This window comes from Schistocerca nitens, chromosome 3, assembly GCF_023898315.1.
Source record: "Schistocerca nitens isolate TAMUIC-IGC-003100 chromosome 3, iqSchNite1.1, whole genome shotgun sequence".
Lineage (NCBI taxonomy): Eukaryota > Metazoa > Arthropoda > Insecta > Orthoptera > Acrididae > Schistocerca > Schistocerca nitens.
In genome coordinates, this window is record NC_064616.1 from 645,586,691 (window position 1) to 645,611,836 (window position 25,146).

Here is a 25,146-nt window from a genome sequence, read left to right on the forward strand (position 1 = left end):
GGGAGACACGGGAGCCCAGGGATGAGACGTACCTCTCCCAGCACTCCTGCTTACGCCGTGCAATAAGACGACGGGCCAAGGCGCGGAGCCTCTTAAAGGCGATGAGGGTCTCTAGAGATGGGTGCCGCCTATGACGCTGGAGAGCCCGCCTACGGTCGCGAATAGCCTCAGCAACCTCCGGCGACCACCAGGGGACAGCCTTCCTCCGAGGGAGTCCAGAAGAGCGGGGGATGGCAGCCTCGGCCGCTGAAATGATGGACGTGGTTAAGACACGGACCACCTCGTCAACGTCACCCTGTGGGGGAGACTCAATGGTTGCAGCGGAAGTAAAAGCCGGCCAGTCAGCCCTGTGGAGAGCCCAGCGGGGCAGGCGCCCAGAACAGTGACACTGGGGCAGTGACAAATAGATGGGAAAATGGTCACTACCACACAGGTCAGGATGCACCCTCCAGTGGAGGGATGGGACAAGTCCGGGGCTGCAAAGAGAGAGATCGATGGCCGAGAATGAGCCATGGGCCACACTGAAATGCGTGAGAGCACCGGTGTTCAAGAGGCTAAGGTCGAGCTGAGCCAACAAATGCTCCACAGCCCGACCGCGGTCATCAGAGACAGTCCCACCCCATAGAGGGTTGTGGGCATTGAAATCGCCCAGAAGCAGCAATGGTGGCGGGAGTTGAGCCAACAGCGCAGCCAAGACATGTCGGGGGAGCTCCCCATCCGGAGGAATGTAAACAGAGCAAACAGTAATAGCCGGCGAGAGCTAAACCCTGGCAGCGACTGCCTCTAAAGGCGTCTGAAGGGGTACTGGCGAGCTACAGACAGAGTGGTGAACAAAGAGGCAAACCCCACCTGACGCTCGTTGACAGGCAGCACGGTTCTTATAGTATCCCCGATAACCGTGAAGGGCGGGGGTCCGCATTGCAGGAAACCAAGTTTCCTGCAGAGAACAGGGGAAACACTCAGAAGCATCCGGAGCTCAGGCAGGTGGCGGAAATAACCGCCGCAGTTCCACTGGAGAATGGAAGCAGGAAGGGACTGGGAGGGCGTGAATGCGACTAAGAGGTAGACGGCGCCTCAGAGCCAACTGCCGCCACCGGGGGAGAGTCAGCTGTGTCCATAGGAAAGGCCCCCAAGGGTTCCGTGAGGGCGAGATCCGCGGCAGAGGCGAGGATCTCCACCTCATCCCCGGAGCCAGGACTATGTACAGCAGGCGGTACTGAAACCGCCGGAACGTCCTTCTTCGGAGGCTGACGACGACGCAGAAGCGCTACGACCAGCAGGTGGCGGAACCTTCAGCCACTGGCTGACATCCGGCTGGGTAGGAGAAGAAACGGAGGAAGGGAGAGCCCCGAGGGACCCCTTCCGCGAGAGAGGAACTGGCAGAGGCAACGCCGGCAGAGAAGGAGGGGGAGGGAACGAGCCCCCCGGTGTTGGAGGAGATGTCACTCCCGAAGTAAGCATGGGGGGAGCGACAGAAGAGGGTTTGCCCCCAACTGCTAAGGGGGCAACAGAGGAAGGCTTGCCCCCAGACACGAGGGGGGCAGACAGAGATGCACGGCCCCGAGGGCCCACTGAAGGCGGCACAGATGAGGCGACAACCGTCGCTCGCGAGGGCGACGATAACGTGGCTGCAGCATAAGATGGGCGAAGGGAAGCAGGATACAACCTTTCAAATTTCAGTTTTGCCTCTCGATAAGTAAGCCGGCCCAGGGTCTTAAATTCCATTATCTTCCGCTCCTTATGAAGAACGGGGCAATCCGGCGAGCATGGAGAGTGGTGCTCCCCACAGTTGACACATACAGGCGGAGGCGCACATGGAGAATCGGGATGAGAGGGGCGTCCGCAATCTCGACATGTGGCGCTGGATGGGCAACGGGAGGACATGTGCCCAAACTTCCAGCACTGGAAGCACCACATCGGGGGAGGGACGTATGGCTTGACGTCACAACGGTAAACCATTACCTTGACCTTCTTGGGCAAGACATCACCCTCGAAGGCCAAGATAAAGGCCCGGTGGCCACCCTGTTAGTCTTGGGTCCTCTATGTACACGACGGACAAAATGTACACCACGTCGTTCCAAGTCGGCTCTCAGCTCGTCATCGGATTGTAACAAGAGGTCACGATGGTAAATAATCCCCTGGACCATATTTAAGCTACTGTGGGGAGTGACGGTAACAGGGACGTCACCCAGCTTATCACACAAGAGCAACGCTCGTGACTGGGCTGGGGAAGACGTCTTGAGGAGGATGGACCCATTCCTCATTTTAGACAACCCCGCCACTTCCCCAAACTTATCCTCCAGGTGTTCCACAAAAAACAGAGGCTTCGTCGTAAGAAAGGAGTCACCATCAGTCCTGCTGCAGACAAGGTATTGTGGCACATAAGGCTCCCGCTTGGCACTAGATCTACGTCCCTCCCATGGCGCAGCCAACGAGGGGAACGACTGAGGGTCATATTGCGCAGCATCAAAGTCTACTCTGCCTCGCTTAGAGATGCTGGTGGCCGTGCAACCACCAGCTTGGTGTGATTTATTGCGCTTCATTGCGCCACATCGACCCAGATGCCACCTACTCCGAACGAGGGCTCTCCCCAAGGGCGCCACCCAAGCCAAAGCAACGGGTACCTGGCCGATATCCCGTTGCCCGGAGTCCCCGTGCCCCAGACAAGATGGGCACATACTCCTTGGCATGCATGGGGAGGAAACAGCTCTGGCATCTGTAGTGCGATCCCTGCGTGGTCAGGGGGCTACCACCAAGAGGGTACATGACAACCCCACCACAATGGACTGGCTACCGTGCTGGATTTTAGGTGTTGAAAGGGTCCACAGTTATCGTGGGCGCTAAGAAGGGGATTGCGCGCAAGACGAGAAGGAGGCCACCCAGAAGACATTGGGTGTAAATCCCGCCACACGAAAATAGGGAACATGCAAGATGGTGGCGCATGATGGACCAATAGAAAAACACCACGTAAGGCATCCTTCCCCAAATGGCATGCACTAACAAAGGAAATTTGGAAAAAAGGAGGTCAAACCCAAGAGGGGACCATCACAGAAGGCCGAAATGTTTGAGACTCCTTTTAGTCGCCTCTTACGACAGGCAGGAATACCGCGGGCCTATTCTTACCCCCGAACCCGCAGGGGGGTTATATTAATGAACTTTCAGATAATATTAATAGTAACCTCAGACTTTTTTCAGCTGATGCAGTTATCTGTAATGAAGTACTGTCTGGAAGAAGCAGCATAAATATTAAGTCAGATACTGATAAGTTTTGAAAGCAATGCAAATATTGGCAACTTGCTTTACAAGTTTAAAAATGTGAAATTGTGCACTTCACAAAATGAAAAAATATAGTATCCTACGACTAGAATATAAATGAGTCGCTGTTGGAATCAGCCACTCATACAAACACCTAACTTTATCGCTTTGTAGGGATATGAAATGGAATGATCACATAGGCTCAGTCGTGGGTAAAGCAGGTAGTAGACTTCCGTTTATTGGTGGGATACTTGGGAAGTGCAATCAGTTCACAAATGAGTGTTTACAAATCACTTATATAACCAGTTTTAGAATATTGTTCAAGTGTGTGGGACCCCTACAAAATAGGACTAACAGGGGATATTGAACGTATACAGAGAAGGGCAGCATGAGTGGTCACAGGTTTGTTCGATCCGTGGGAGACAAGAGATACTGTAGAAATTGAACTGGCAGACTGTTGAAGATGGACGTAAAGTATCCCAAGAGAGTCAAGTAGTAAAGTTTCAAGAACTAGCTTCAAATGATGACTCTAGGAATATGCTACACAGCCCCCCCCCCCCCCCCCCCCCCGTCACCCCCCAACGCATCGATCACATAGGGATCTTGAGGATAAGATTTGAATACTTACAGCATGCACAGAAGAATTCAGACAATCATTCTTCCCATGTTCCATACATGAATGGAAGAGGAAGGAACTGTGATAACTGGTACACTGGGATATACACACTGCCACACACTTTACAATGATTTGCAGAGTGTAGATGTAGATGTAAAAGACATTTCTAACATGATTAACAACTTTTAAAAAAAAATATTTTGATTGGTACAATTTCATCAATATTTGTACAGGGCAATGACAGCAGGAGCATTATCACTAATAAAATTTAAAGTGCCCTCTGTAGTTCTATCAGCAAGCACTTGCAATAAAGAAATCACCATCAAATCTAAAACTAGTTCTTGATGAAACAGAAAGAAGAATCAATTACATCAAATCACATCCTCGTCAGGGCCAATTTGTTTTCAATATTGTTGCAAGATTATGGGTGCAGACATAAAACACCAACGCTCCGCATCGAGGTTAGATGGTTATCTCGGGGTAAGACCTTAACAAGATCATTTGAACTAAGAGCTTACGTACAAGTTTTTATGCCTAACACTTCTTTTAAATTAAAGGACTGTTTGAGCTATGTGTCTTGGTTGTTCAGACTAGCTTTTTAGCAGGAATTTTTGAAAAAATAATGAATTAAATCTATATTTACAAGGAAAGAAGAACAGTTTTCAATACTAATAAAAAAATAACTGCCTCCAGAAAAAAGTTAGATTTTGGATTGTTTGTGTTGGCAAGAGAGAAGCAGAAAACTTAATACTGGATGTGTTCGTTGGTGAGACAGCAGACTTACTAAATGAAATATTTGAAGAATTGGTCCAATGTCTCCACAATATGTGCGCATCTTGCGTGGTATATTTTCCTGAAGACAAAACTGAAAATAAATTCATGGGTTAACAATACTTTTTTTTACTGAATTTGTGGAAATCAGAAAATATGTCAAATGAAACTTGTGAATTATCTTTAGAAATGAGATCAAATCATTGTTCAAAAGAATTTCACTTGGAGATTTTTGGTGTAGGATTTATGATGAATATCCTGCTGTGCCCAACAGCAAACTCGAGTGAAATGAGATTCTCGGCATATGCAGCTACAAAGAGATAATACGGTAAAAAACTGGATGCCGAACCTTATGTGTGTCTTTAACTCTCTTCTATCAAACCTGACATTAAACAGTTTTTCAATATAAATTGGAATCAGTACTGTGTTACTTTGTGTACTGTATTTATTTTGTGGTGTTTTGTATACTGTTGAGTGTATAATGAATTTTTTTTATAATTTTTATTAAATGATTATAATTCAAGAATAAACATAAAACCATGTTTTGCTTATTTTAAGGCCTTGTAAAATATTTCATATTTCAGTTGGTTCCAGAGCCAAAAAAGTTTCAGAACTTCTGGACTACAGGAATCATGGGGAGACAGACTTGGACTAATATAAGAAATTCCTATACTCACACTTATCTGAAGTTAAAACTTTGATAAGAAATCCAGTAGATATTGAGGCAATGGCAGCTGAAATGACACCTGCCATTAAATCATCATACTTAGAAAACTGCCCAGTCACCAAGAAATGCACAAACAGGAATGTACCTCCATGGAACAATAATATGGAATCACAAAGGAAGCAGGTAAGAAGACTGTCCGGCTTTGCAAGAAGGAAAGAACAACAGGCAAAATATCAGGAGATCCTCGACACATACAAGCTTGCTAATAAACAAGAGAAACTATCATCCTGGGATGGTGGGGTTTCGGGTTCTGCTAAATAGGTCAGGTGTCCACTACACACAGGAGGTGGCTACATGGGTAGCATGGGCTGTGTGGTGTGGACTGGGCGGTTTTATAGGTTATACAGTCCTGGGAAAGACCAAAAAGGGCTCCAGTCTTAAAGGGTACAGGGCAAAGAAACGACGAGAATCGACCAAGCAACAGTCGGTACTGTAGTTGTAAATTGTTGTAGTGGTGTTGGAAAAGTACGAGAGCTTCAAGCGTTGATAGAAAGCACTGAACCTGAAATCGTTATAGGAACAGAAAGCTGGCTAAAGCCAGAGATAAATTCTTCCAAAATTTTTAGAGGCACAAACTGTGTTCAGAAAGGATAGATTAAATAAAGTACGTGGTGGCGTGTTTGTGTCTGTTGGTAGTAGTTTGTCTTGTAGTGAAGTTGAAATAGATAGTTCCTGCGAATTGCCATGGGTAGAGGTTATACTCAACAGCCGTACCAAATAATAATAGGCTCCTTCTACCGAACCCCCGACTCAGATGAAATAATAGCTGATCGCTTCAAAGGAAACTTTAATCTCATTAGAAATAAGTACCCCACTCATACAGTTATAATTGGTGGAGACTTCAATCTACCCTCGATTTGTTGGCGAAAATACATGTCCAAAACCGGTGGTAGACAGAAAACATCTTCTGAAATTGTACTAAATGCTTTCTCTGAGAATTACTTTGAACAATTAGTTCACGAGCCCACATGAATTGTAAATGGTTGCGAAAACATACTTGACCTCTTAGCCACGAATAATCCTGATCTAATAGAGAGCATCATGATGGATATAGGGATTAGTGAACACAAGGTCATTGTGGTAAGGCTCAAAACCATATCAACCAAAACCACTAAAAATAAATGCAAAATATATGTATTTAAAACAGCAGATAAAAATTCAGTTGGTGCCTTCCTAAGAGAGAGTCTCCATTCCTTCCAAGCTAATTATGTAAGTGTAGGCCAGATATGGGTCAAATTCAAAGATACAGAACCAACAGCAACAGATAGATTCATACTGCATAAGTTAATAAGAGACGGGACTGGTCCACCATGATACACAAAACACGTCAGAACACTGGTGCAGAAGCAACAAAAAAAGCATGCCAAATTCAGAAGAACACAAAATCTCCAAGACTGGCTAAGTTCCACAGAATCTCGAAATTTAGTGCGGATGTCAATGCGAGATGCTTTTAATAGTTTCCACAATGAAATATTGTCTCAAAATATGGTAGAAACCCCAAAGAGATTCTGATCATACGTAAAGTACACCAGTGGCAAAAAAACAGTCAATACCGTCACTACACGATAGCGTGGAAATGTTACCGATGATTGGGCCACTAAAATGGAGTTACTAAATTTTCCGTAATTACTTCATGAAAGAAGACAAAGTAAATATTCCAGAATTCGAAACCAGAACAGCTGTTAGCATGAGTGACAAAAGTAGATATCTTAGGTGTTGCGAAACAACTCAAATAACTTAAGAAAGGCAAGTCTGCTGGTCCAGATGATATACCAATCAGGTTTTTTTTTTTTTTTTTTTTTTGTTTAAGGGCGCTCAACTGCTGAGGTCATTAGCACCCAGTCACTGTTGTGAGAGCACATGGAATCTGGTAAAACTCAAGGGGATGGGGGGGACACCAGAAGGACCTGACAAAGATGCAGATAAAATAAGTAAAAAGGTTAAATGTCTTTGGACAAGCCAGTTAAAGTTATAAAACGCAGAATACGAGCAGCTGCTCGAGCGTCATCAGCTAAAACATCCGGTAAAGTAGATGGCAGGGACAGGACAACACGAAATTGACTAAAACGGGGACACGACAATAAAACATGGCGCACTGTTAATGCCTGACCACAAGGGCACTGCGGGGCTGGGTCACCGGAGAGCAGGTAGCGGTGGCTAAACCGGCAATGCCCAATCCGCAACTTGGTCAGAAGGACCTCCTCGCGCCGAGAAGGTCGGGAGGATGTTGTCCAAGCAGTTGGGAGCGGTTTTACTGCCCGGAGCTTGTTTCCTTGGAGGGATGACCAAGCATCCCACCACAACGACACAAGCTTCTTACATACATCCCCACGAACGTCAGATGACGGGACACAATGGGAGGCTGGCCGAGGCAGGACGACTGCAGCCTTGGCTGCAGCATCCGCAGCCTAATTCCCAGGCACTCCTACATGTCCGGGAACCCACAGAAAGCTGACAGAACCACCATTATCAGCGAAAGAATGGAGGGACTGCTGTATCCGTTGAATCAAGGGATGGACCGGATAGGAAGCTCCAAGGCTCTGAAGAGCACTGAGTGAGTCAGAGCAGAGTACATACGATGAATGGCGGTGGCGGCGGGCATACTGAACGGCCTGATGGAGAGCAAAAAGCTCGGCCGTAAAGCTGGAACATTGGTCGAGGAGCCGGTATTTAAAGGTGGCGGCCCCGACGACAAAGGCACAGCCGACACCATCGTCAGTTTTGGAGCCATCGGTGTAAATAAAGGTGTGACCGGCAAGTCGAGCACGAAGTTCGACAAACCGGGAGCAATACACTGCAGCCGGAGTACCCTCCTTCGGGAGTGAGCTGAGGTCGAGATAAATATGAACCGGAGCCTGGAGCCAAGGTGGTGTCGGGCTCTCACCCTCTCTGAAGGTGGTAGGGAGGGCAAAATCCAATTGTCGAAGCAGGCGACGGAAGCGGACTCCGGGGGGCAGCAGGGCAGACACATACAACCCGTACTGATGGTCGAGAGAATCGGCGAAGAAGGACTTGTAAGAGGGGTGGTCGGGCATAGACAACAGCCGGCAGGCATACCGACACAGCAGTACGTCGCGCCGGTAGGTCAATGGTAACTCGGCAGCTTCAGCATAAAGACTCTCGACAGGACTAGTGTAGAAGGCTCCGGTCGCAAGACGTATCCCCCGATGGTGGATGGAGTTGAGCCGGCGTAAGAGGGATGGCCGAGCGGACGAGTAGACGAAGCTCCCATAATCCAGCTTCGATCGGACTATGGACCGATACAAGCGAAGGAGGACAGTGCGATCCGCTCCCCAAGATGAACCGCTAAGAACTCTGAGGACATTAAGGGAACGTGTACAACAGGCCGCCAAATAAGAGACATGTGGAGACCAACACAGTTTCCTGTCCAACGTGAGCCCTAGAAACTTAGTTGTGTCCACGAATGGGAGAACAATGGGACCGAGATGTAAGGATGGCGGAAGGAACGCTTTATATCGCCAAAAGTTGATACAAACCGTCTTCTCTTCAGAGAACCGGAAGCCATTTGCCACGCTCCATGAATAGAGGCTGTCTAGACAACGCTGAAGGCAGCGCTCCAGGAGGCCTGTTCTCTGGGCACTGCAGTAGATCGCGAAGTCATCGACAAAGAGAGAGCCTGAGACATTAGGTGGAATGCAATCCATAATTGGATTGATCGCGATGGCAAAAAGGGCTACGCTCAAGACGGAGCCCTGAGGCACTCCGTTCTCCTGGAGGAAGACGTCGGACAATACGGAACCCACATGTACCCTAAACTTTCGATCCGTTAAAAAGGAATCAATAAAAAGGGGCAGGCGACCGCGTAGGCCCCACCTGTGCATAGTGCGGAGGATACCTCCTCTCCAACAGGTATCATAAGCCTTCTCCAAGTCGAAGAACACGGCTACTGTTTGGCGCCTTCGCAAAAAGTTGTTCATGATGAATGTCGACAAGGTCACAAGGTGGTCAACAGCGGAGCGGCGGCGACGAAAGCCGCATTGGACATTAATAAGTAGCCGTCGAGATTCAAGAATCCAGACTAACCGAGCATTAACCATGCGCTCCATCACCTTACAGACACAGCTTGTAAGAGAAATGGGGCGGTAACTAGAAGGAAGGTGTCTATCCTTCCCGGGTTTGGGTATAGGAACAGCAACGGCGTCACGCCAACGCATGGGGACTTGACCTTCGGTCCAGACGCGATTGTAGGTACGAAGAAGGAAGCTTTTGCCCGCCGGAGAAAGGTGTGCCAGCATCTGAACGCGAATGGCATCTGGCCCCGGAGAAGAGGACCGGGACAGTGCAAGCGCACGTTCGAGTTCCCGCATAGTAAAGGGGGCATTATAAGTTTCCAGATTCAGCGAGTGGAAGGAAGGTCGCTGAGCCTCTTCTGCCTCTTTCCTGGGAAGGAAGGCAGGATGGTAATGGGCGGAGCTTGAAACCTCCGCGAAAAAGCGGCCAAAAGTGTTGGAGACAGCCACAGGATCAACAAGGACCTCATTACCTGAGGTCAGGCCAGGTACCGAGGAGTGGGCCTTAATGCCCGACAGCCGGCGCAGGCTACCCCAAACTATGGAAGAGGGAGTAAAACTGTTAAAGGAGCTGGTGAAAGAGGCCCAACAAGCTTTTTTGCTGTCTTTGATGACTCTACGGCATTGCGCTCGGAGTCGTTTGTATTCAATACAATTCGCCAACATAGGATGGCGGCGAAAGGTGCGTAAAGCACGTCGTCGAGCACGGATAGCGTCCCTACAAGACTCGTTCCACGAGGGGACGGAAACGCGACGTGAAGAAGAAGTAGTACGAGGAATGGAACGTTCGGCAGCATTGATGATAACAGCCGTGAGGTATTCGACCTGACTGTCACAACTGGGAAAATCGTGGTCCGGAAAGGTCACCAGGGAGGAGTAAAGTCCCCAGTCAGCTTTCAGTATGTTCCAGCTCGAAGGACGTGGGGATGGGGTGTGGTGCGGGAGACGAACGACACAGGGGAAGTGGTCGCTCGAATAGGTGTCAGAAAGGACATACCACTCGAACCGACGGGCAAGAGTGGTAGAACAGATTGAGAGGTCCAAGTGGGAGTAGGTATGAGTAGAGTCCGAGAGGAAAGTCGGGGCGCCAGTATTGAGGCAGACAAGATTGAGATGGTTGAAGACATCTGCCAAGAGTGAGCCTCTTTGACAGGATGCAGGAGAGCCCCAAAGGGGATGATGGGCATTGAAGTCGCCAAACAATAAGAACGGCGGGGGAAGCTGAACGATCAGGTGCATCATGTCAGCCCGACTAACAGCAGGTGACGGTGGAGTGTAGATGGTACAAACTGAAAAAGTAAAAGCAGAAAGAGTAATGCGGACAGCTATTGCTTGGAGTGGGGTGTCAATGGGATGGGATGGTAATAGACATCGTCCCGAACGAGCAACATGACCCCACCATGAGCTGGGACACCGTCCACAGGGGTGAGGTCATACCGCTCTGAGGTATAGTGCGTAAAGGCAATACGGTCAGTCGGGCGCAACTTGGTTTCCTGGAGACCAAGGACGAGCGGACAGTGCAGGCGGAGGAGCAGTTGTAATTCCTCCCGATTAGATCCAATACCTCTTATGTTCCAATGAAACAACGCCATCGCTAGTCAAAAAGTCGGGGGAACGAGACGGGGGAAGAGCTGGTCACCTCGACAGCCGCGGAGGGCCAGGTTGCGAGGGAACAACGCTACAACCGACGGGAGGCGGATCCGGTTCCATCGACTCGTTGCCAGCTGCGGCCGCTGTCCCTGGTTGTGTAGGAGGGGCAGCATCGTTTGCCGACGAAAGGCCAGCTGAGCGCCTGGCAGCAGAGCATCCCGGCGAAACTGAGGACGGCTGGGAGCAGCGACTCACGGATGGAGCGTCAGACGAAACGCGCCGGGGTGGAGAGGGGGATAGAGACTTCTTCTTGGAGGCCTTCTTGGAAGGCCGAGGAGGCACAGGGATGGTGGGCTGGACCTGAAGAAGGTCCTCACGCGCGGGGTCCGTTTTGGAACGCCGGACCTCGGAAGCTGGGGTCCGGAACGTTTCCCCGATGGACGCCTGAGAAGAGGATCGCTTCTCAGGTGGCGTGGGGGCAGGAGGAGGAGGAAGGGTGGCCCCTGGGGCAGAGGGGGTGGGGGCCACGGGGGAGGAGGATTTGGAAGGGAGGGATTTGGGAGGCGGAGGCAGAGCCCCCTGATGGGCGGAGGAGGCGGAGGGGGGACAGGATAGGGGTGAGGATACCGCGGAAGGAGTGGACACAACTGAGGCAAACGAAGTGGTCAATGGCACGGGATGGAGGCGGTCATACTTCTTCCTGGCCTCAGAATAAGAGAGCCGATCCAAAGTTTTGATTTCTTGTATCTTCTTCTCCTTCTGATATGCGGGGCAGTCTGAGGATCTAGGCGAGTGGACGCCAGGACAATTAATGCACCGAGGTGGTGGGGTGCATGTATGTTCCTCACGAAGAGGACGTCCACAATCGCCACACAGGGGCTCAGCCTCACACCGTGACGACATGTGCCCAAAGCGCAAACACCTAAAACAGCGCATAGGAGGCGGGACGTAAGGTCGCACATCACACCGGTAGCACATCACCTTTACCTTCTCTGGGAGAACGTCCCCCTCGAAGGCGAGGATAAAGGCCCCGGTGTCGATGCGACGGTCTTTGGGGCCGCGCTGGACTCGCCGGACGAAATGCACGCCTCGACGCTCCAGGTTGGCCCTGAGCTCCTCATCAGATTGTAGCAGGAGGTCACGATGAAAAATAACCCCCTGCGTTCTATTTAGTGCCAGATGTGGGACAATGGATACTGGGATGTCCCCTAGGCGGTCGCACGCCTGGAGCGCCGCCGACTGTGTGGCGGAGGTGGTCTTGATAAGAACGGACCCTGAACGCATCTTGCTGAGAGCCTCGATTTCCCCGAAGATGTCCTCAATGTGCTGAACAAAGAACATGGGCTTGGAGGTGGCGAATGTCCCCCCATCGGTTCGAGAACAGACCAAATAGCGGGGGAAGTACTTCGCCCCAAGCCGGCGGGCCTGTCCCTCCTCCCATGGAGTGGCCAAGGGGGAAAGGGCAGGAGAACCAGAACTAGAAACGGTACCTTTTCTTTTGAAAGACTCGGCCGCAGAGCGACCTGATACGTGTTGACGTTTCATCTGCGAAACATCCGCCCCGATACCACCCACTCCGACCAGGGGCTCTCCCCACGGGCGCCACCCAGCCGCTGCAAGGGCCACCTGGCAGGATGACCATTGCCGGGAGTCCTGATGCCCCAAGGAGACGGGCATCTACTCCTTGGACGACGTGGGGAGGGTGCAGCTCAGGTATCGGCAGTACGATCCCTGTGTTGTCAGGGGGCTACAACCTAGAGGGTACATGACGATCCCACCACAACGGGCTGGCTACCGTGCTGGATTTCTGGTGCCATGGAAAGTCCATCATGATCGCTGGTGCAGGTGGAGATGCACTATGGGCGTAACTTGGACAACCCATCAGGCGTTTAGGCTCAATTGGAGGAATAGTGGGTATGGTTACAACGCCGGTGCAATGCTGAGTGCCAAGGTCTGAGTGCACTTAGGACCAGTGGTACACCACGTAAGGTGTCCTTCCCCAAAAGGCTCGTACTTCTGTAGAATTTTGAAAAATAGAGGTCAAACCCCAAGGGGAACCATGACATGGAAGGCCGAAACGGTTGAAACTCCTTTTAGTCGCCTCTTACGACAGGCAGGAATACCTCGGGCCTATTCTTACCCCGGCCCCGCAGGGGGTGCCAATCAGGTTCCTCTCAGAGTATGCAGACACAACAGCGCCTTTCTTAGCAATCATATACAACCGCTCACTTGGCGAAAGGTATGTTCCTAAAGACTGGAAAGTAGCACAGGTCACACCAATATTCAAGAAGGGAAACAGGAGTAACCCATTGAATTACAGACCCATATCAATGACCCCAATTTGCAGTAGGATTTTGAAGCATATACTGTACTCGAACATTATGAATCACCTTGAAGAAAATGACATAACCAACACAGATTCAGAAAATATCGTTTGTGTACAACACAGCGAGCTCTTTTTTCCCATGAAGTAATGAGTGCTGTCGACAAGGGATCTCAGATCAATTCCATATTCCTAATTTATAGAAGGCTTTTGATACCGTTCCTAACAAGTGACTATTAATCAAATTGCGTGCATATGGAGTATCGCCTCAGTTGTGCGATTGGATTCGTGATTTCCTCTCAGGGAGGTCACAGTTCGTAGTGACAGACAATAAATCATCGAGCCAAATAGAAGTGATATCTGGCGTTCCGCAAGGTAGCGTCATAGGCCCTCTGCTGTTCCTGATTTATATAAATGATCTAGGTGATAATCTGAGCAGCCCCCTTATATTGTTTGCAGATGATGCTGTAATCTACCATCTAGTAAAATCATCAGACGATCAATCCCAATTACAAAATGATCTATAGAGAATGGTGCGAAAAGTGGCAATTAGCACTAAACAAAGAAAAGTGTGACATCATCTACATGGGTACTAAAAGAAATCCGATAAAGTTTGGGTATATGATAAATCGCACAAATCTAAGGGCTGTCAATTCGACTAAATACCTAGGAATTACAATTACAAGCAACTAAAATTGGAAAGACCCCATAGATAATATTGTGGAGAAGGCAAAACAAAGACTGCGCTTTGTTGGCAGAACACTTAGAAGATGCGACTAACCCACTAAAGAGAGAGCCTACATTACACTTGTCCGTCCTCTGCTGGAATATTGCTGCATGGTATGGGATCCTTACCAGGTAGGATTGACAGAGGACATCGTAAAAATGCAAAGAAGGGCAGCTCGTTTTGTGTTATCACGCAATAGGGGTGAGAGGGTCACTGATATGATACACGAGTTGGGGTGGCAGTCACTGAAACAAAGGCGGTTTTCTTTGTGGTGAGATCTATTTACGAAATTTCAATCACCAACTTTCTCTTCCGAATGCGAAAATATTTTGTTGACACCTACGTACGGAGAAATGATCATAATAATTAAGTAAGTGAAATCAGAGCTCGGACGGAAAGATTTAGGTGTTCCTTTTTCCCCACACGCCATTCGAGAGTGGAATGGTAGAGAAGTAGTATGAAAATGGTTCGATGAACCCTCTGCCAGGGACTTAAGTGTGAATTGCAGAGTAACCATGTAGATGTAGATGTAGACCCTGGAATTCATTCTGTGAGGAAGTGGAACCTACAACTTTCATGACCACACTTCACAAACTCTTCACAAGAAAACCAACTAATCCCAGAGGTGCTCTAAGGCAGGAGAATGGTGGGTATACAAGGACAGCAAATGAAATGCTCGATACGCCCCTTACGACTCACTTCTCTCAGTGCAGTCTGACAGATAACACAGACCAAGATCCAATACCCGTGAGATAATGGTTTATAGGTAACCAACAGGAGAATTGGGAATCTGTCAGAGAGAGTGTTGACATCAAGAAAATCCTGTGGGTAGTGAGAATGTTTCAACAATTCAAGGCATGAGGCTCAGATGGAATATTTCCAGCTCTACTGCAACAGGCAGGAGAGGCTTTGATTAGCCTCCTATGTAGACTTAAGTGTCAATCTAGCAGCAGCAGTCATTCCTAATGCCTGGAGGACAGTGAAGGCTGTTTTCATTCTGGAGCCAGGGAGAACTTGTCAGACCAAGGCTCAGGACATGAGACCAATCAGTCTGTCCTCCTTTCTTCTGATGACATTATCTAAACTGGTTAATGTACACATTAGGGAAATAAGGTCAACTGAGGTTCCTCTACAAAAAAACCAAAATGCATATCAACTGCACAAATCATGTGAAACAGCTCTACACTATCAGGACATTGCTCTCTGGATCTATCTGGATATTGAACGGGGTTTTAGCAACACAATCTTTGAATCAATGGTTAGAGCTGCAGAAGAGCATGGCATCAAGACAATTATATGCAAGTGGATTAAAACTATGCTGAATAGAAGAAAGGTAGAAGTCACCACGATTAAATAGAAAATGGCAATCAATGTCATCAGATGATGTCCACAAGGAGGGATTCTGTCCCCAATACTATGGAACCTGGTGGGAAATGAACTGACCGCAGAGTTAAAAGATGATTTAATCATCTTAGTTATTGACAAATTTGCAAATACTGTTAGAACAACAGCACACTGTATTCTGAACATTGTGCAAAACTGGTGTAGGAAACACAATTTAAGGGCCAGTCTCACAAAAACTGTTGTAGTACTGTTCATGATGAAACATGTTCAGGACATATACATTTATCTCCACCTCTTCAAGCAAAATTCCACCAGCACAATGGGTAGTGAAGCTTTTAGGGGTAACCCTAGATGAAAAACTAATATCAAACCCACACATAAAGTTTGCCATGTTTCATGCCAAAATGTGCTCTCAGATGCACTAGAATGGCCTGTGGTAAAAACTGGTGTCCAGGAGCATGAACTGGATACACACCACTGTAGTAAGACCTTTGATACAGTAAGATTGAATGACTACAGTATGATTGAATGAAGAAGAACATAAGGTGGCTACTAAGGAGCCTGAGAAGGTGCACAGATTGGCCTTCTTAGCTATAGCAGGCAGCATTAGTAGCACACCCACTGCTAGAATGGTGACTGGTGCTACACATGCCCACACTACATCTTTGGGTTACAATGGAGAGAGTGACAAGGCTTACAGGTTAAAAACAGGAAACCTTTTACGATATCAACAATCCCACACCAGTATCATGTATGAGGTAAATATGGTCAGGGAAATGCCAGTTGAGCATACACTAACTTCCATTTGCTTCAAGAAACTTCTCAATGTCACACCTGAAAGTAGGGAGCAGTGGAAAAATTATCCACAATACTGTTCATCAGATGTAGTTGGGTTTACTGATGGGTCAAAAATACATGAAGGTGCTGGGGCTGTGGTAAAGGAATACAGCATAGACCAGAGACCACAACCTCTCTAGGGAAACTGGCCACGGTATTCCAATCACAGAGATTTGCAATGAGAGTGTGAGAGAAGGAGATTGTATGTTAAGTGCTACAAGGATCACACCTGCACATGACAGGTAAAGAGAAAGAAACTCCTACATGATGAGGGGGATGAAAGCAAACCACATTTACTCTTCCAATATGAAGCACTGGGGGCCAACGAAATAGAATATAGGGTAATTAATCCCTCAATAAATTTTATCTAATAAAGCCCTAGTAAAGGATCTCCTATTACTCTTTTAAGGGTACAGGTTGGCTTTAATAGAATTACAAGGAGATAAATTGCACAGTAAATTCAGTTTCAAGGCTCACAAAGGTGGCCTAACATCACTGTTGGTTAGTCTCCCTGTGTAAATCAAATCAAATTACCCCTAAATACTTATACGATACGACCTGCTCTAGATGCTGACCACAAATCTTCAAATCAGATGCTACCAGATTATTTCTCTTTGTTACAGGTAATATCTTGCACGTCCAACAGCATCGCTAGTGAACATTCTGATAGTTTTGCTGACCATATCTTACAAATCACTCGTATACATTGCGAACATCAGAGATACTATCTGTACTGGGAATACTACACACCTATTGTCAAACACGTGATATTTTTACCACAATGTGTTTTGGTACTATGTTGTAGCATTATGAAGTGCTATAACACAAGTAAACAAATCGATACATTGCAATACTACCCATACTGACAACCATATAAAAATGTTTATACTGTCCTATAGTGTAACATACCTTAAACCTTCTATGCCATTAGGCATTGTCAAAACTAAAAACTCAGCAGTAAACACTCACTGTCAGACATAAAACTCTTCCTACTATATCTCATGTTGGCATGTATATTCTCAAGGCCTAGTTGTAAAATAGAGACTCCAAAGTCAACAGTCAAACAACCATTTGTTCTTGGGTCTTCCCTACACAGTTAATGAGAAAAGACTAATATACAAGACTTTTATAAATATCTGTTGACCAAAATAAACTGGAAATACCATGTAACAAAACTTGGTTTGGTCTAAGAGTTGTCTGGGGTAAAAATAAGACAGTTAAATGAACATTTTAATTACAGGAAAGGGCTACTTGAATCTTGTCACATAGCTGTACAAGGGATCACTGCAAACCCATATTTAAAAATTTGTGTGTGCTTACAGTACCATCCCTATACATATACAAACATGTGTTAATGACAAAGAACCAATATTGGAGACCTACAAACTAATAGCAACTAAGCAAAAACAACTCGTATTCAAAAACATGTGGCCCACTTGGTTTCATTCTTTATAATCCACTGCCAACATAAATAAAAAGGCTGGAGAAGGAAACAGCTATGAGAACAGAGTTACAAACATTTCTTGTCGAGAAGTATCTATAGTGTAAAATGTTAAGAAGTATTTCTACAGTGTAAAATGTTGAGAAGTATTTCTACAGTGTGAAATCAAACAGAGGTAATGCACAAGTAGGTCTAATAAGAAAATACGAATGTGGGTCACCTACTATGAATAGCATTATTGTAACCCAGATAAACACAAAGCAAACACCCATTACATTAGAACAAGTTTATATCCCAACTAGTCCCACCACAGATGAAGATGAGATTGAAAGAATCTATCATGAGATCAAAGAAATTATTCATGTAGTTCAGGGAGACTAAATTGTGATAGGCGAGTGGAATTTGGTAGTACGAAGAGGAAGAGAAGGAAAAATGGTAGAAGAATAAGGACTGGGGGAACATAACAAAAGAGGAACCTACCTGGTAGAACTTTGCACAGAGCATAATTTAATCATTGCTAACACTTTGTTTTTGAATAATGAAAGGAGGTTGTACACATGGAAGAGACCTGGCGAAATTTGAATATTTCAGTCTGACTACAATGGTAAGATTGAGATTTCAGAACCACATTTTAAGCTGTAAGACATTTCCAGGGGCACATGTGGCCTCTGACCATAACTTATTGCTTATTAACAGTAGATTAAAACTGAAAAATTTGCAAAAATCTGGGAAATTAGAGAGATGGGACCTGGTTAAGTTGAAAAAACCAGACGGTTTTGACAGTTTCAGACACAGCATTATGCAATGACTCATTACAATAGGGGAAAGGAACAGAAGATGGATCAGCAGCTTTGAGAAATGAAATAGTGAAGGAAGCAGAGGAATCAGTATGTTAAAAAGAATAGAACTAGTAGAAATCCTTGGATTAATTGTTGATAGGAGAAAATATAGAACTGTAGCAAATGTAGCATGCAAAAAGAGAATGCAAGCACCTAAAAATGAGATTCACAAAAAGTACAAAATGGATAATCAATATTGCCTAGAGGAAATATGTAAGTGTATAGATGCATGTATAACTAGTGGAAAGAGAGATACTGCCTACGGAAAAATTAAAGAGGCCTTTGGAGAAAAGAGAAGCGCCTGCATCAATATCAAGGAACTAAGCAAAGAAAGAAAAACTGAAAGGTGGAAGGAATACATAGACAGGCTAGACAAGGGAAATGAACTTCAGAGCGATATCACAGAAAGGGAAGAGGAATTAGATGAAGATGAAATAAGAGATATGACACTGTGGGGAGAATTTGATGGAGCACTGAAAATCTAAATTGAAACAATGCCTCTGGAGTAGACAACATTCTCTCAGAACTGCTGATATCATTGGGAGAGCAAGCCATGACTAAACTGTTCCATTTGGTGTGAGAGATACACGAAACAGGGAAAATACCCTCCAACCTCAAGAAGAATGTAATAATACCAATTCCAAATAATGCAGGTGCTGACAGGTATGAATATTACCAAACTATCAGTTCAATAAGCCTGAATGCAAAATACTGACAAATTATTTACAGAAAAATGGAAAAACTGCTAGAAGCCAACCTTGGGGAAAATCAGTTTAGGTTATGGAGAAATGTAGGAACTCATGAAACAGTACTGACTTTATAAGTTTTCTTAGAAGACAGGTTAAGGAAAGGCAAACCTACATTAGGCCTATAGCATTTGCAGATTTTAAGAAAACTTTTGACAATCTAGACTGGAACATACTCTTCAAAGTCCCGAAAGTACCAGCAGTAAAATACAGGGAGTGAAAGGTTATTTACAAAGCAAGCGGCAGTTATAAATGTTTAAGTGCATGAAAAATTAAAGGGGAGCAGTGGTTGAGAAGGGAGTGAGACAAGGTTGTAGCCGATTCCTCGCCAATGTCATTCGATCTGTATATAGAGCAAGCAGTAAAGGAAGAAACTAATAATAATAATAATAATAATAATAATAATAATAATAATAATTACACCTCAGAGAGAAGAAATAAAAACTTTGAGCTTTGCCAATGGCTCTAGATTATTTCTGTCAGGGATAGCAAAGGACTTGGAAGGACAGTGGAATGAAACGGACAGTGTCTTGAAAGGAGGCTGTAAGATGAATATCAACTAAAGTAAAACAAGGTAATGGGATGTAATCACATTAAATAAGGTGATGCTGAGGCAATTAGATTAGGAAACAAGACATTAAAAGTAATATGAGTTTTGCTATTTGGGCAGTAAAATAACTGACAATATGAAATGTAAGACAGGCAATGGCAAGAAAATTGTTTGTAAAAAAAACTGTTAGTACTGAAGACAGATTTAAGTGTTAGGAAGTCTTTTCTGAATGTACTTGTATGGAGTGTAGCCTTGTATGCAGGTGAAACATGGACGGCATACAGTACAGACGAGAAGAGAATAGTAGCTTTTGAAATATGGTTCTGCAGAAGAGTGCTGAAGATTACATGGGTATACCATATAACCAATGATGAGGTACTGAATAGCATTGAGGAGAAAGAAACAATGTGGCTTAACTCAACTAAAAGAAGGGATCAGTTGACAGGACACATTCCGACATATCGAGGGATCACCAATTTAGTTTTGGAGGGAAGTGTAGGGGTTAAAGTTTTTGCAGAGAGATCAAGAGACACATATAGTAACCAGGTTCAAAAAGATGAAGTTTGCAGTAATTATTTGTGGATGAAGAGGCTTGCACAGAATAGAGTAGTATGGAGAGCTGCATCAGTCCCGTCTTCGGACTGAACTAAAAAACAAACAAACAATCAGAGAAGGCATTTTGTTACAAGATTAGTTGTGATAAATAGAGTGTTGACACGTGCTCATGTTTTCAGCATTGTTATATAATGTGCTCATGTGTGTACACATATCAGAAGTGTAATATTACAAAATTAAATGTTCTAAGTATATAACTGATTACACATCTTTTTCATGTTGTAAGCTCCTTGTAGACTAGGTACATGTGGTAATTTTCCAAACCGTAAACAAAGCGAGGTAGTTAAGTCGGTGTTAATGCACTGGCCTTGCATTCAGGAGTAGCACGTTTTGTACACTGTCCAGCCATCCTGACGTGAATTCTCCATAGTTTACCCAGGATGCTAAGGTGAAGGGGAGGTTCCAGTTGATAAAGCCATTGTCAACTTCCTGCCCTAAATTCCCCTACAGGAAAATGGGAAAAAATCTAGGGTTTAATGTCCCATTGAAACGATCGTTAAGAGATGTAGCATGAGCTCAGATTGATTCGAGGATGAGGAAGAAAATTTCAAAGCAATGACCCTGGTATACGCCTGGAGCAATTTAGGTAAAACATGGAAAATCTACAGTTTGCCAACCACTGCATCACCTCACTTGTTGTGCTGCATAGTATAAGGACAAATAAATCAAAGACAATGAATACTTGGTGGGTGATGTACTTTATGTCATTATGAAAATGACTAGTAAGCTATTTTCTTAAATGAAGCAATGAGTTTCACATCACAAGGACATATGTATTGGGTATGCAGTTTAACTAATTAACTAGAGACAGCATTAGGCATGACTGCTTCGCCTTCAACTTCAACTGACAAGATGTACTTCCATACCAGTATAAATTTTGCTACTGTTGGTATTTATTTTGAAAGATGTTGGGATATATTTCACAAACAATGCAACTTTTATGTTCTGTATGTTGCATTCTCTGACCACTTACTTTAGTCTTTCACAGAGAGTACATATATTGCAAAATAAAGAGTTTCTAAAAATAAATAATCTGCTCTGTTTTATAATATTTTAAGTAGTGCCTCGGCCATACCTTTCATAAAGTTGTAGAATTAATCTGATAACCGAGGAAAGTTTCTTGTCTGTCCCAAATAACAAATAATTTTATATATATTTCTCGTATTGACACAAAACGTAAAAAAAAGATAAGACGTACAAAGTAAAACGTCACAGGACTATAGTAAACACGAAAAGTAGTTTGGTCAATTATTAGTATGCACTGATTTATAATCACATGACAGTCCTGACGAATACCTGAGAAATGAAAATCAGATTCCACTGTAATCAATATGACGTTTCAATACTAGCAATGCGCGCACTATATTACTAAATTACAAGAAATAAAACTTACTTCTGTATAATCAACCAATAAAAAAAGGATAGCTATTTACTACGTAGGCAAAGATTAACGATCAGAATTTGGCACAGATTAGAGGCGGACGAATTAATCGTAGGCGCAAAAAATATATTGACCTTAAAATGTTAGCTAATAGGCATCACTTTGTTAAAACTAAAAAATCTATTAGCAATACGAAATTATTTGTTTCTTTATTATAAAATTAAACAGACATAGAGTAGGTGAATCAACAAAATTGATTGTTAAGAGCAAATTTGAAATATGTTAAAACATAAGTGGCTGTCAGTAATATTTTAAAATTAAGGAAGTATGTAACAACCTGAATGTTATGGTTTAATTTAGTGTTTCCTCCAAACAGTTTGTCACGTTGGTAGTGGTTCAAAGCTTCGAATTACGTTTACTGTGGTCACGTTGTTTGTAAACATTGTGATTAGTGAACATCTGTGAGTTGTGTGCATGTGGGAAGTGGGTGTATAAAGTTTATGACACTTGTTATGTTAAGAATACAATGATGAGCTTTAGTAAGTTGCGACACTTGTCGCGAAGAGTAATCAGTTCGTCTCGGGTATCACGTCAGCTGTCTCAAAAACTTACGGAAGATGCTGTTAGTGCAAAAACTGATACCGTTACTGAGGCTCAAATAAGTGGAAAGCCGAAATTAGACAGACCACCATTCGTGAAGGGCTTATTTTTAGGACATTTCGACGCTAATGTTCTAACGTATCCAGAAGTTTTGGACAAAGAAGAATTGCAGTCTCTTAATGAACTCGTGGCACCCGTCGAACGGTTTTTCTCCGAAGGTGGGTGAAAAATGTAGAACGAACGAATACATGCGACTCTTTGAGATGCTTTTACAGTAGCATTCACTATCTAAATATCCAGTTCGAGGATACCATAAACTCTCATTCGTTTGTTTTGTCAATTGCGATGGTAAAACAGTGTTTACTTGCTTTACTGTTGCAATTGGACTTAGTGTGTGTAACATGCCTGTCACCCAAGGAATCCTAAAATTATGATTCATATTTTTCTTGGCTTATGTACTAAGTGCCGTGAAATAATGTGTCGATAAGATCAGTGCCAGCTATATAACAAATATTCGCATTACGTCTCAAACCGTACTGATAAGATACCTTAAATTGTGTGGTCGAGGATACTCTGTGTAGCATTAAGATTTCCCCTCTTTTGAGTTCCGTCCACAAATGTTTCGGGTCAGTAATGACGCGGTAATATTAGATATAAGCTCGATTTTCGGATCAGTGGAAGCGTCCAATTCCACCCGTCTGCTTTGCCTCATGACACAATGATGTTGTGTGTGACGTCCGTACGCCGCGGAGTTTTTGACTTGGTTGTGTTTGTAGATGTGGTGGTGTGGTTGGTGGTGGGAAATACAGAAGCGTCCGACTCCATCCGTCTGCTATGACCCATGACGTCACAAATATGGCGGAAACGACCATAGGCTGCGACTCCAATATGGCGCCTATGACGTCTTTATGTAAACATGACCACAAACACGAAAATACATTGAAAAACCACCATAAAAAAAACTAACGGGACAAGCGTGGGAAATTAGGGATTTTTGGCTGGGGACAAAGTAAATATAAACAAATTTAGACACACACCACCATACCAAACCACACAAAACGACGAAAAAAAACCAACAACACAAAACTCCCCAAATTTCATTAAACACAATATTCTCTGTAATCGGACACTTCCATTGACCTATATAGCTCAACAGCAACTCCTGATACTGGAACACCCACAGGAACCACACATTGGAATCGAACACTTCCCTTGACCTATATAGGTCAACAAAAACTGCCGATATCAAATCATAAAACGCAAAACTACAACCACGTCCACAACCATAACTACCTCAAAAAACACAACAAACCAACCAAATTTGAATTGAACACTTCCCTTGACCCGTTATCCTTACGACATCTCCACATACAGCCGTCCCTGGTCCGAGAAGCTGGAACTTTAGTAAGCCTCATTTCTTCATGACACACTGAACACTTCACGACTTCATCCAAAAATCCGAATAGTTGAAGAAATTTTACTAGAGACGACGCACTGTCCCCCATCATCGCCGTCTACCGAAAACTGTTGACCTTGTCAGTCATATCCATTCCTACCAAAGACATAAACAAAGCAATTTACCAAAATTCACACATGGCGAACAGAAAAAAAACTACAATAACGTCGACATAATAAAACCAAAATCGTTAACTCACCAAAAAATATTCCACTGAAAGCACAGTCATGACCGATAACACACACGTGCAATACTACCACGCAAATGAACCCCATACGCCACATAACACATTACCCATAAACATACCACTGGAGAGAACCACTGGCCACAACAATAAGCCATCTATAAACACACCACTCACGCAAACTAAACCCAAAACATCACCTAACACACAACACATAAACACACCACCAGAGAGCACCACCATTCACATCAAAATGACACCTACAAACACACCACTCTCACAAACTAAACTCCGCACCATTGTGACATCACACAACACAACAGCCTTACGTCACAGGTCAAAACCAATGGGTGGAATTGGATGCTTGCCGAGTTCAATGTGTCGTACTGGATTCATTTGAGGTTCGCTTGTGGTTGTGGTAACACAGTTTTGAGTTTACGTAGGCACTTTTGTTAGGATTTATTAGTTTCATTTTTGCTGTGCTATAGGTATGGCAATGACAGTGAAATTCATAAGCATATCATTGCGTTCGGAGATGGGTGAAGATATGATGTCTGTCGTAAAATTTCTGCAGATGTTTGGTCTGATTGCAGAATATGTTAGGTGGGGTCGACTGAAGCATCCGATCTCACCCGTTGGCGCGATAATATCTGGCGGTTGATTAGTCACAGTACGTGGTTCGAGAAATATAGGTTGGCTATGAGAGAGATTGTTTTGTTTAGTTATTATTTTTATTATAGGTCCTCTATAAGTTTTTGTACGCATGAGAAGTAGTGAGTGAGAGAACTGTTTTGGAGTGGTTGTTTTGTCAAGAGGTCTATTCAGAGTACGTCAAGTAGAGGGGGAAGTTGGTTGGGTCGGGGGTGGTTGTTGAAATTGATGGGTCACAGTTTGGCAAGAGGAAGTATGGGACGGGCAGCTCTCGGGCTGATTTGTGGGTGTGGGGGGATTGTTATATTGGTGGCTGGATATGCTGATTGTGTTTTTAAGGTTTTGCGAGGTCGTAGTGAGAGGGAATTCGTGCGTTTGATTGGGAATATATTGAGGAGGATAGCACTATAGTTTCTGATGCATTTTCGTCTGATAGGGAATCGGGGAAGAGGGGTTATAATG

At 44.7% G+C, this 25,146-nt stretch overlaps 2 protein-coding genes across 5 annotated transcripts in view; one reads left to right on the forward strand and one right to left on the reverse strand.

Moving 5' to 3' along the window:
• Positions 1–21,855, reverse strand: part of LOC126248599 (uncharacterized) — a 214,846-nt gene extending 192,991 nt beyond the window's left edge. For 2 of the 4 annotated variants that reach the window (XM_049949732.1, XM_049949728.1), the window contains exon 1: positions 21,806–21,846. The gene's annotated coding sequence lies outside the window, so the exon portion shown is untranslated. Of the gene's footprint in view, positions 1–21,805 lie in introns of all 4 variants that reach the window. The other 2 variants (XM_049949727.1, XM_049949726.1) reach the window with 2 other exon arrangements.
• Positions 21,856–22,242: 387 nt separating this feature from the next.
• Positions 22,243–25,146, forward strand: part of LOC126248600 (complex I assembly factor ACAD9, mitochondrial-like) — a 106,265-nt gene continuing 103,361 nt past the window's right edge. The window contains exon 1 of the mRNA XM_049949736.1: positions 22,243–22,611. Coding sequence (XP_049805693.1) covers positions 22,320–22,611 — 292 coding nt within the window. The 5' untranslated portion in view covers positions 22,243–22,319. The remainder of the gene's footprint in view (positions 22,612–25,146) is intronic.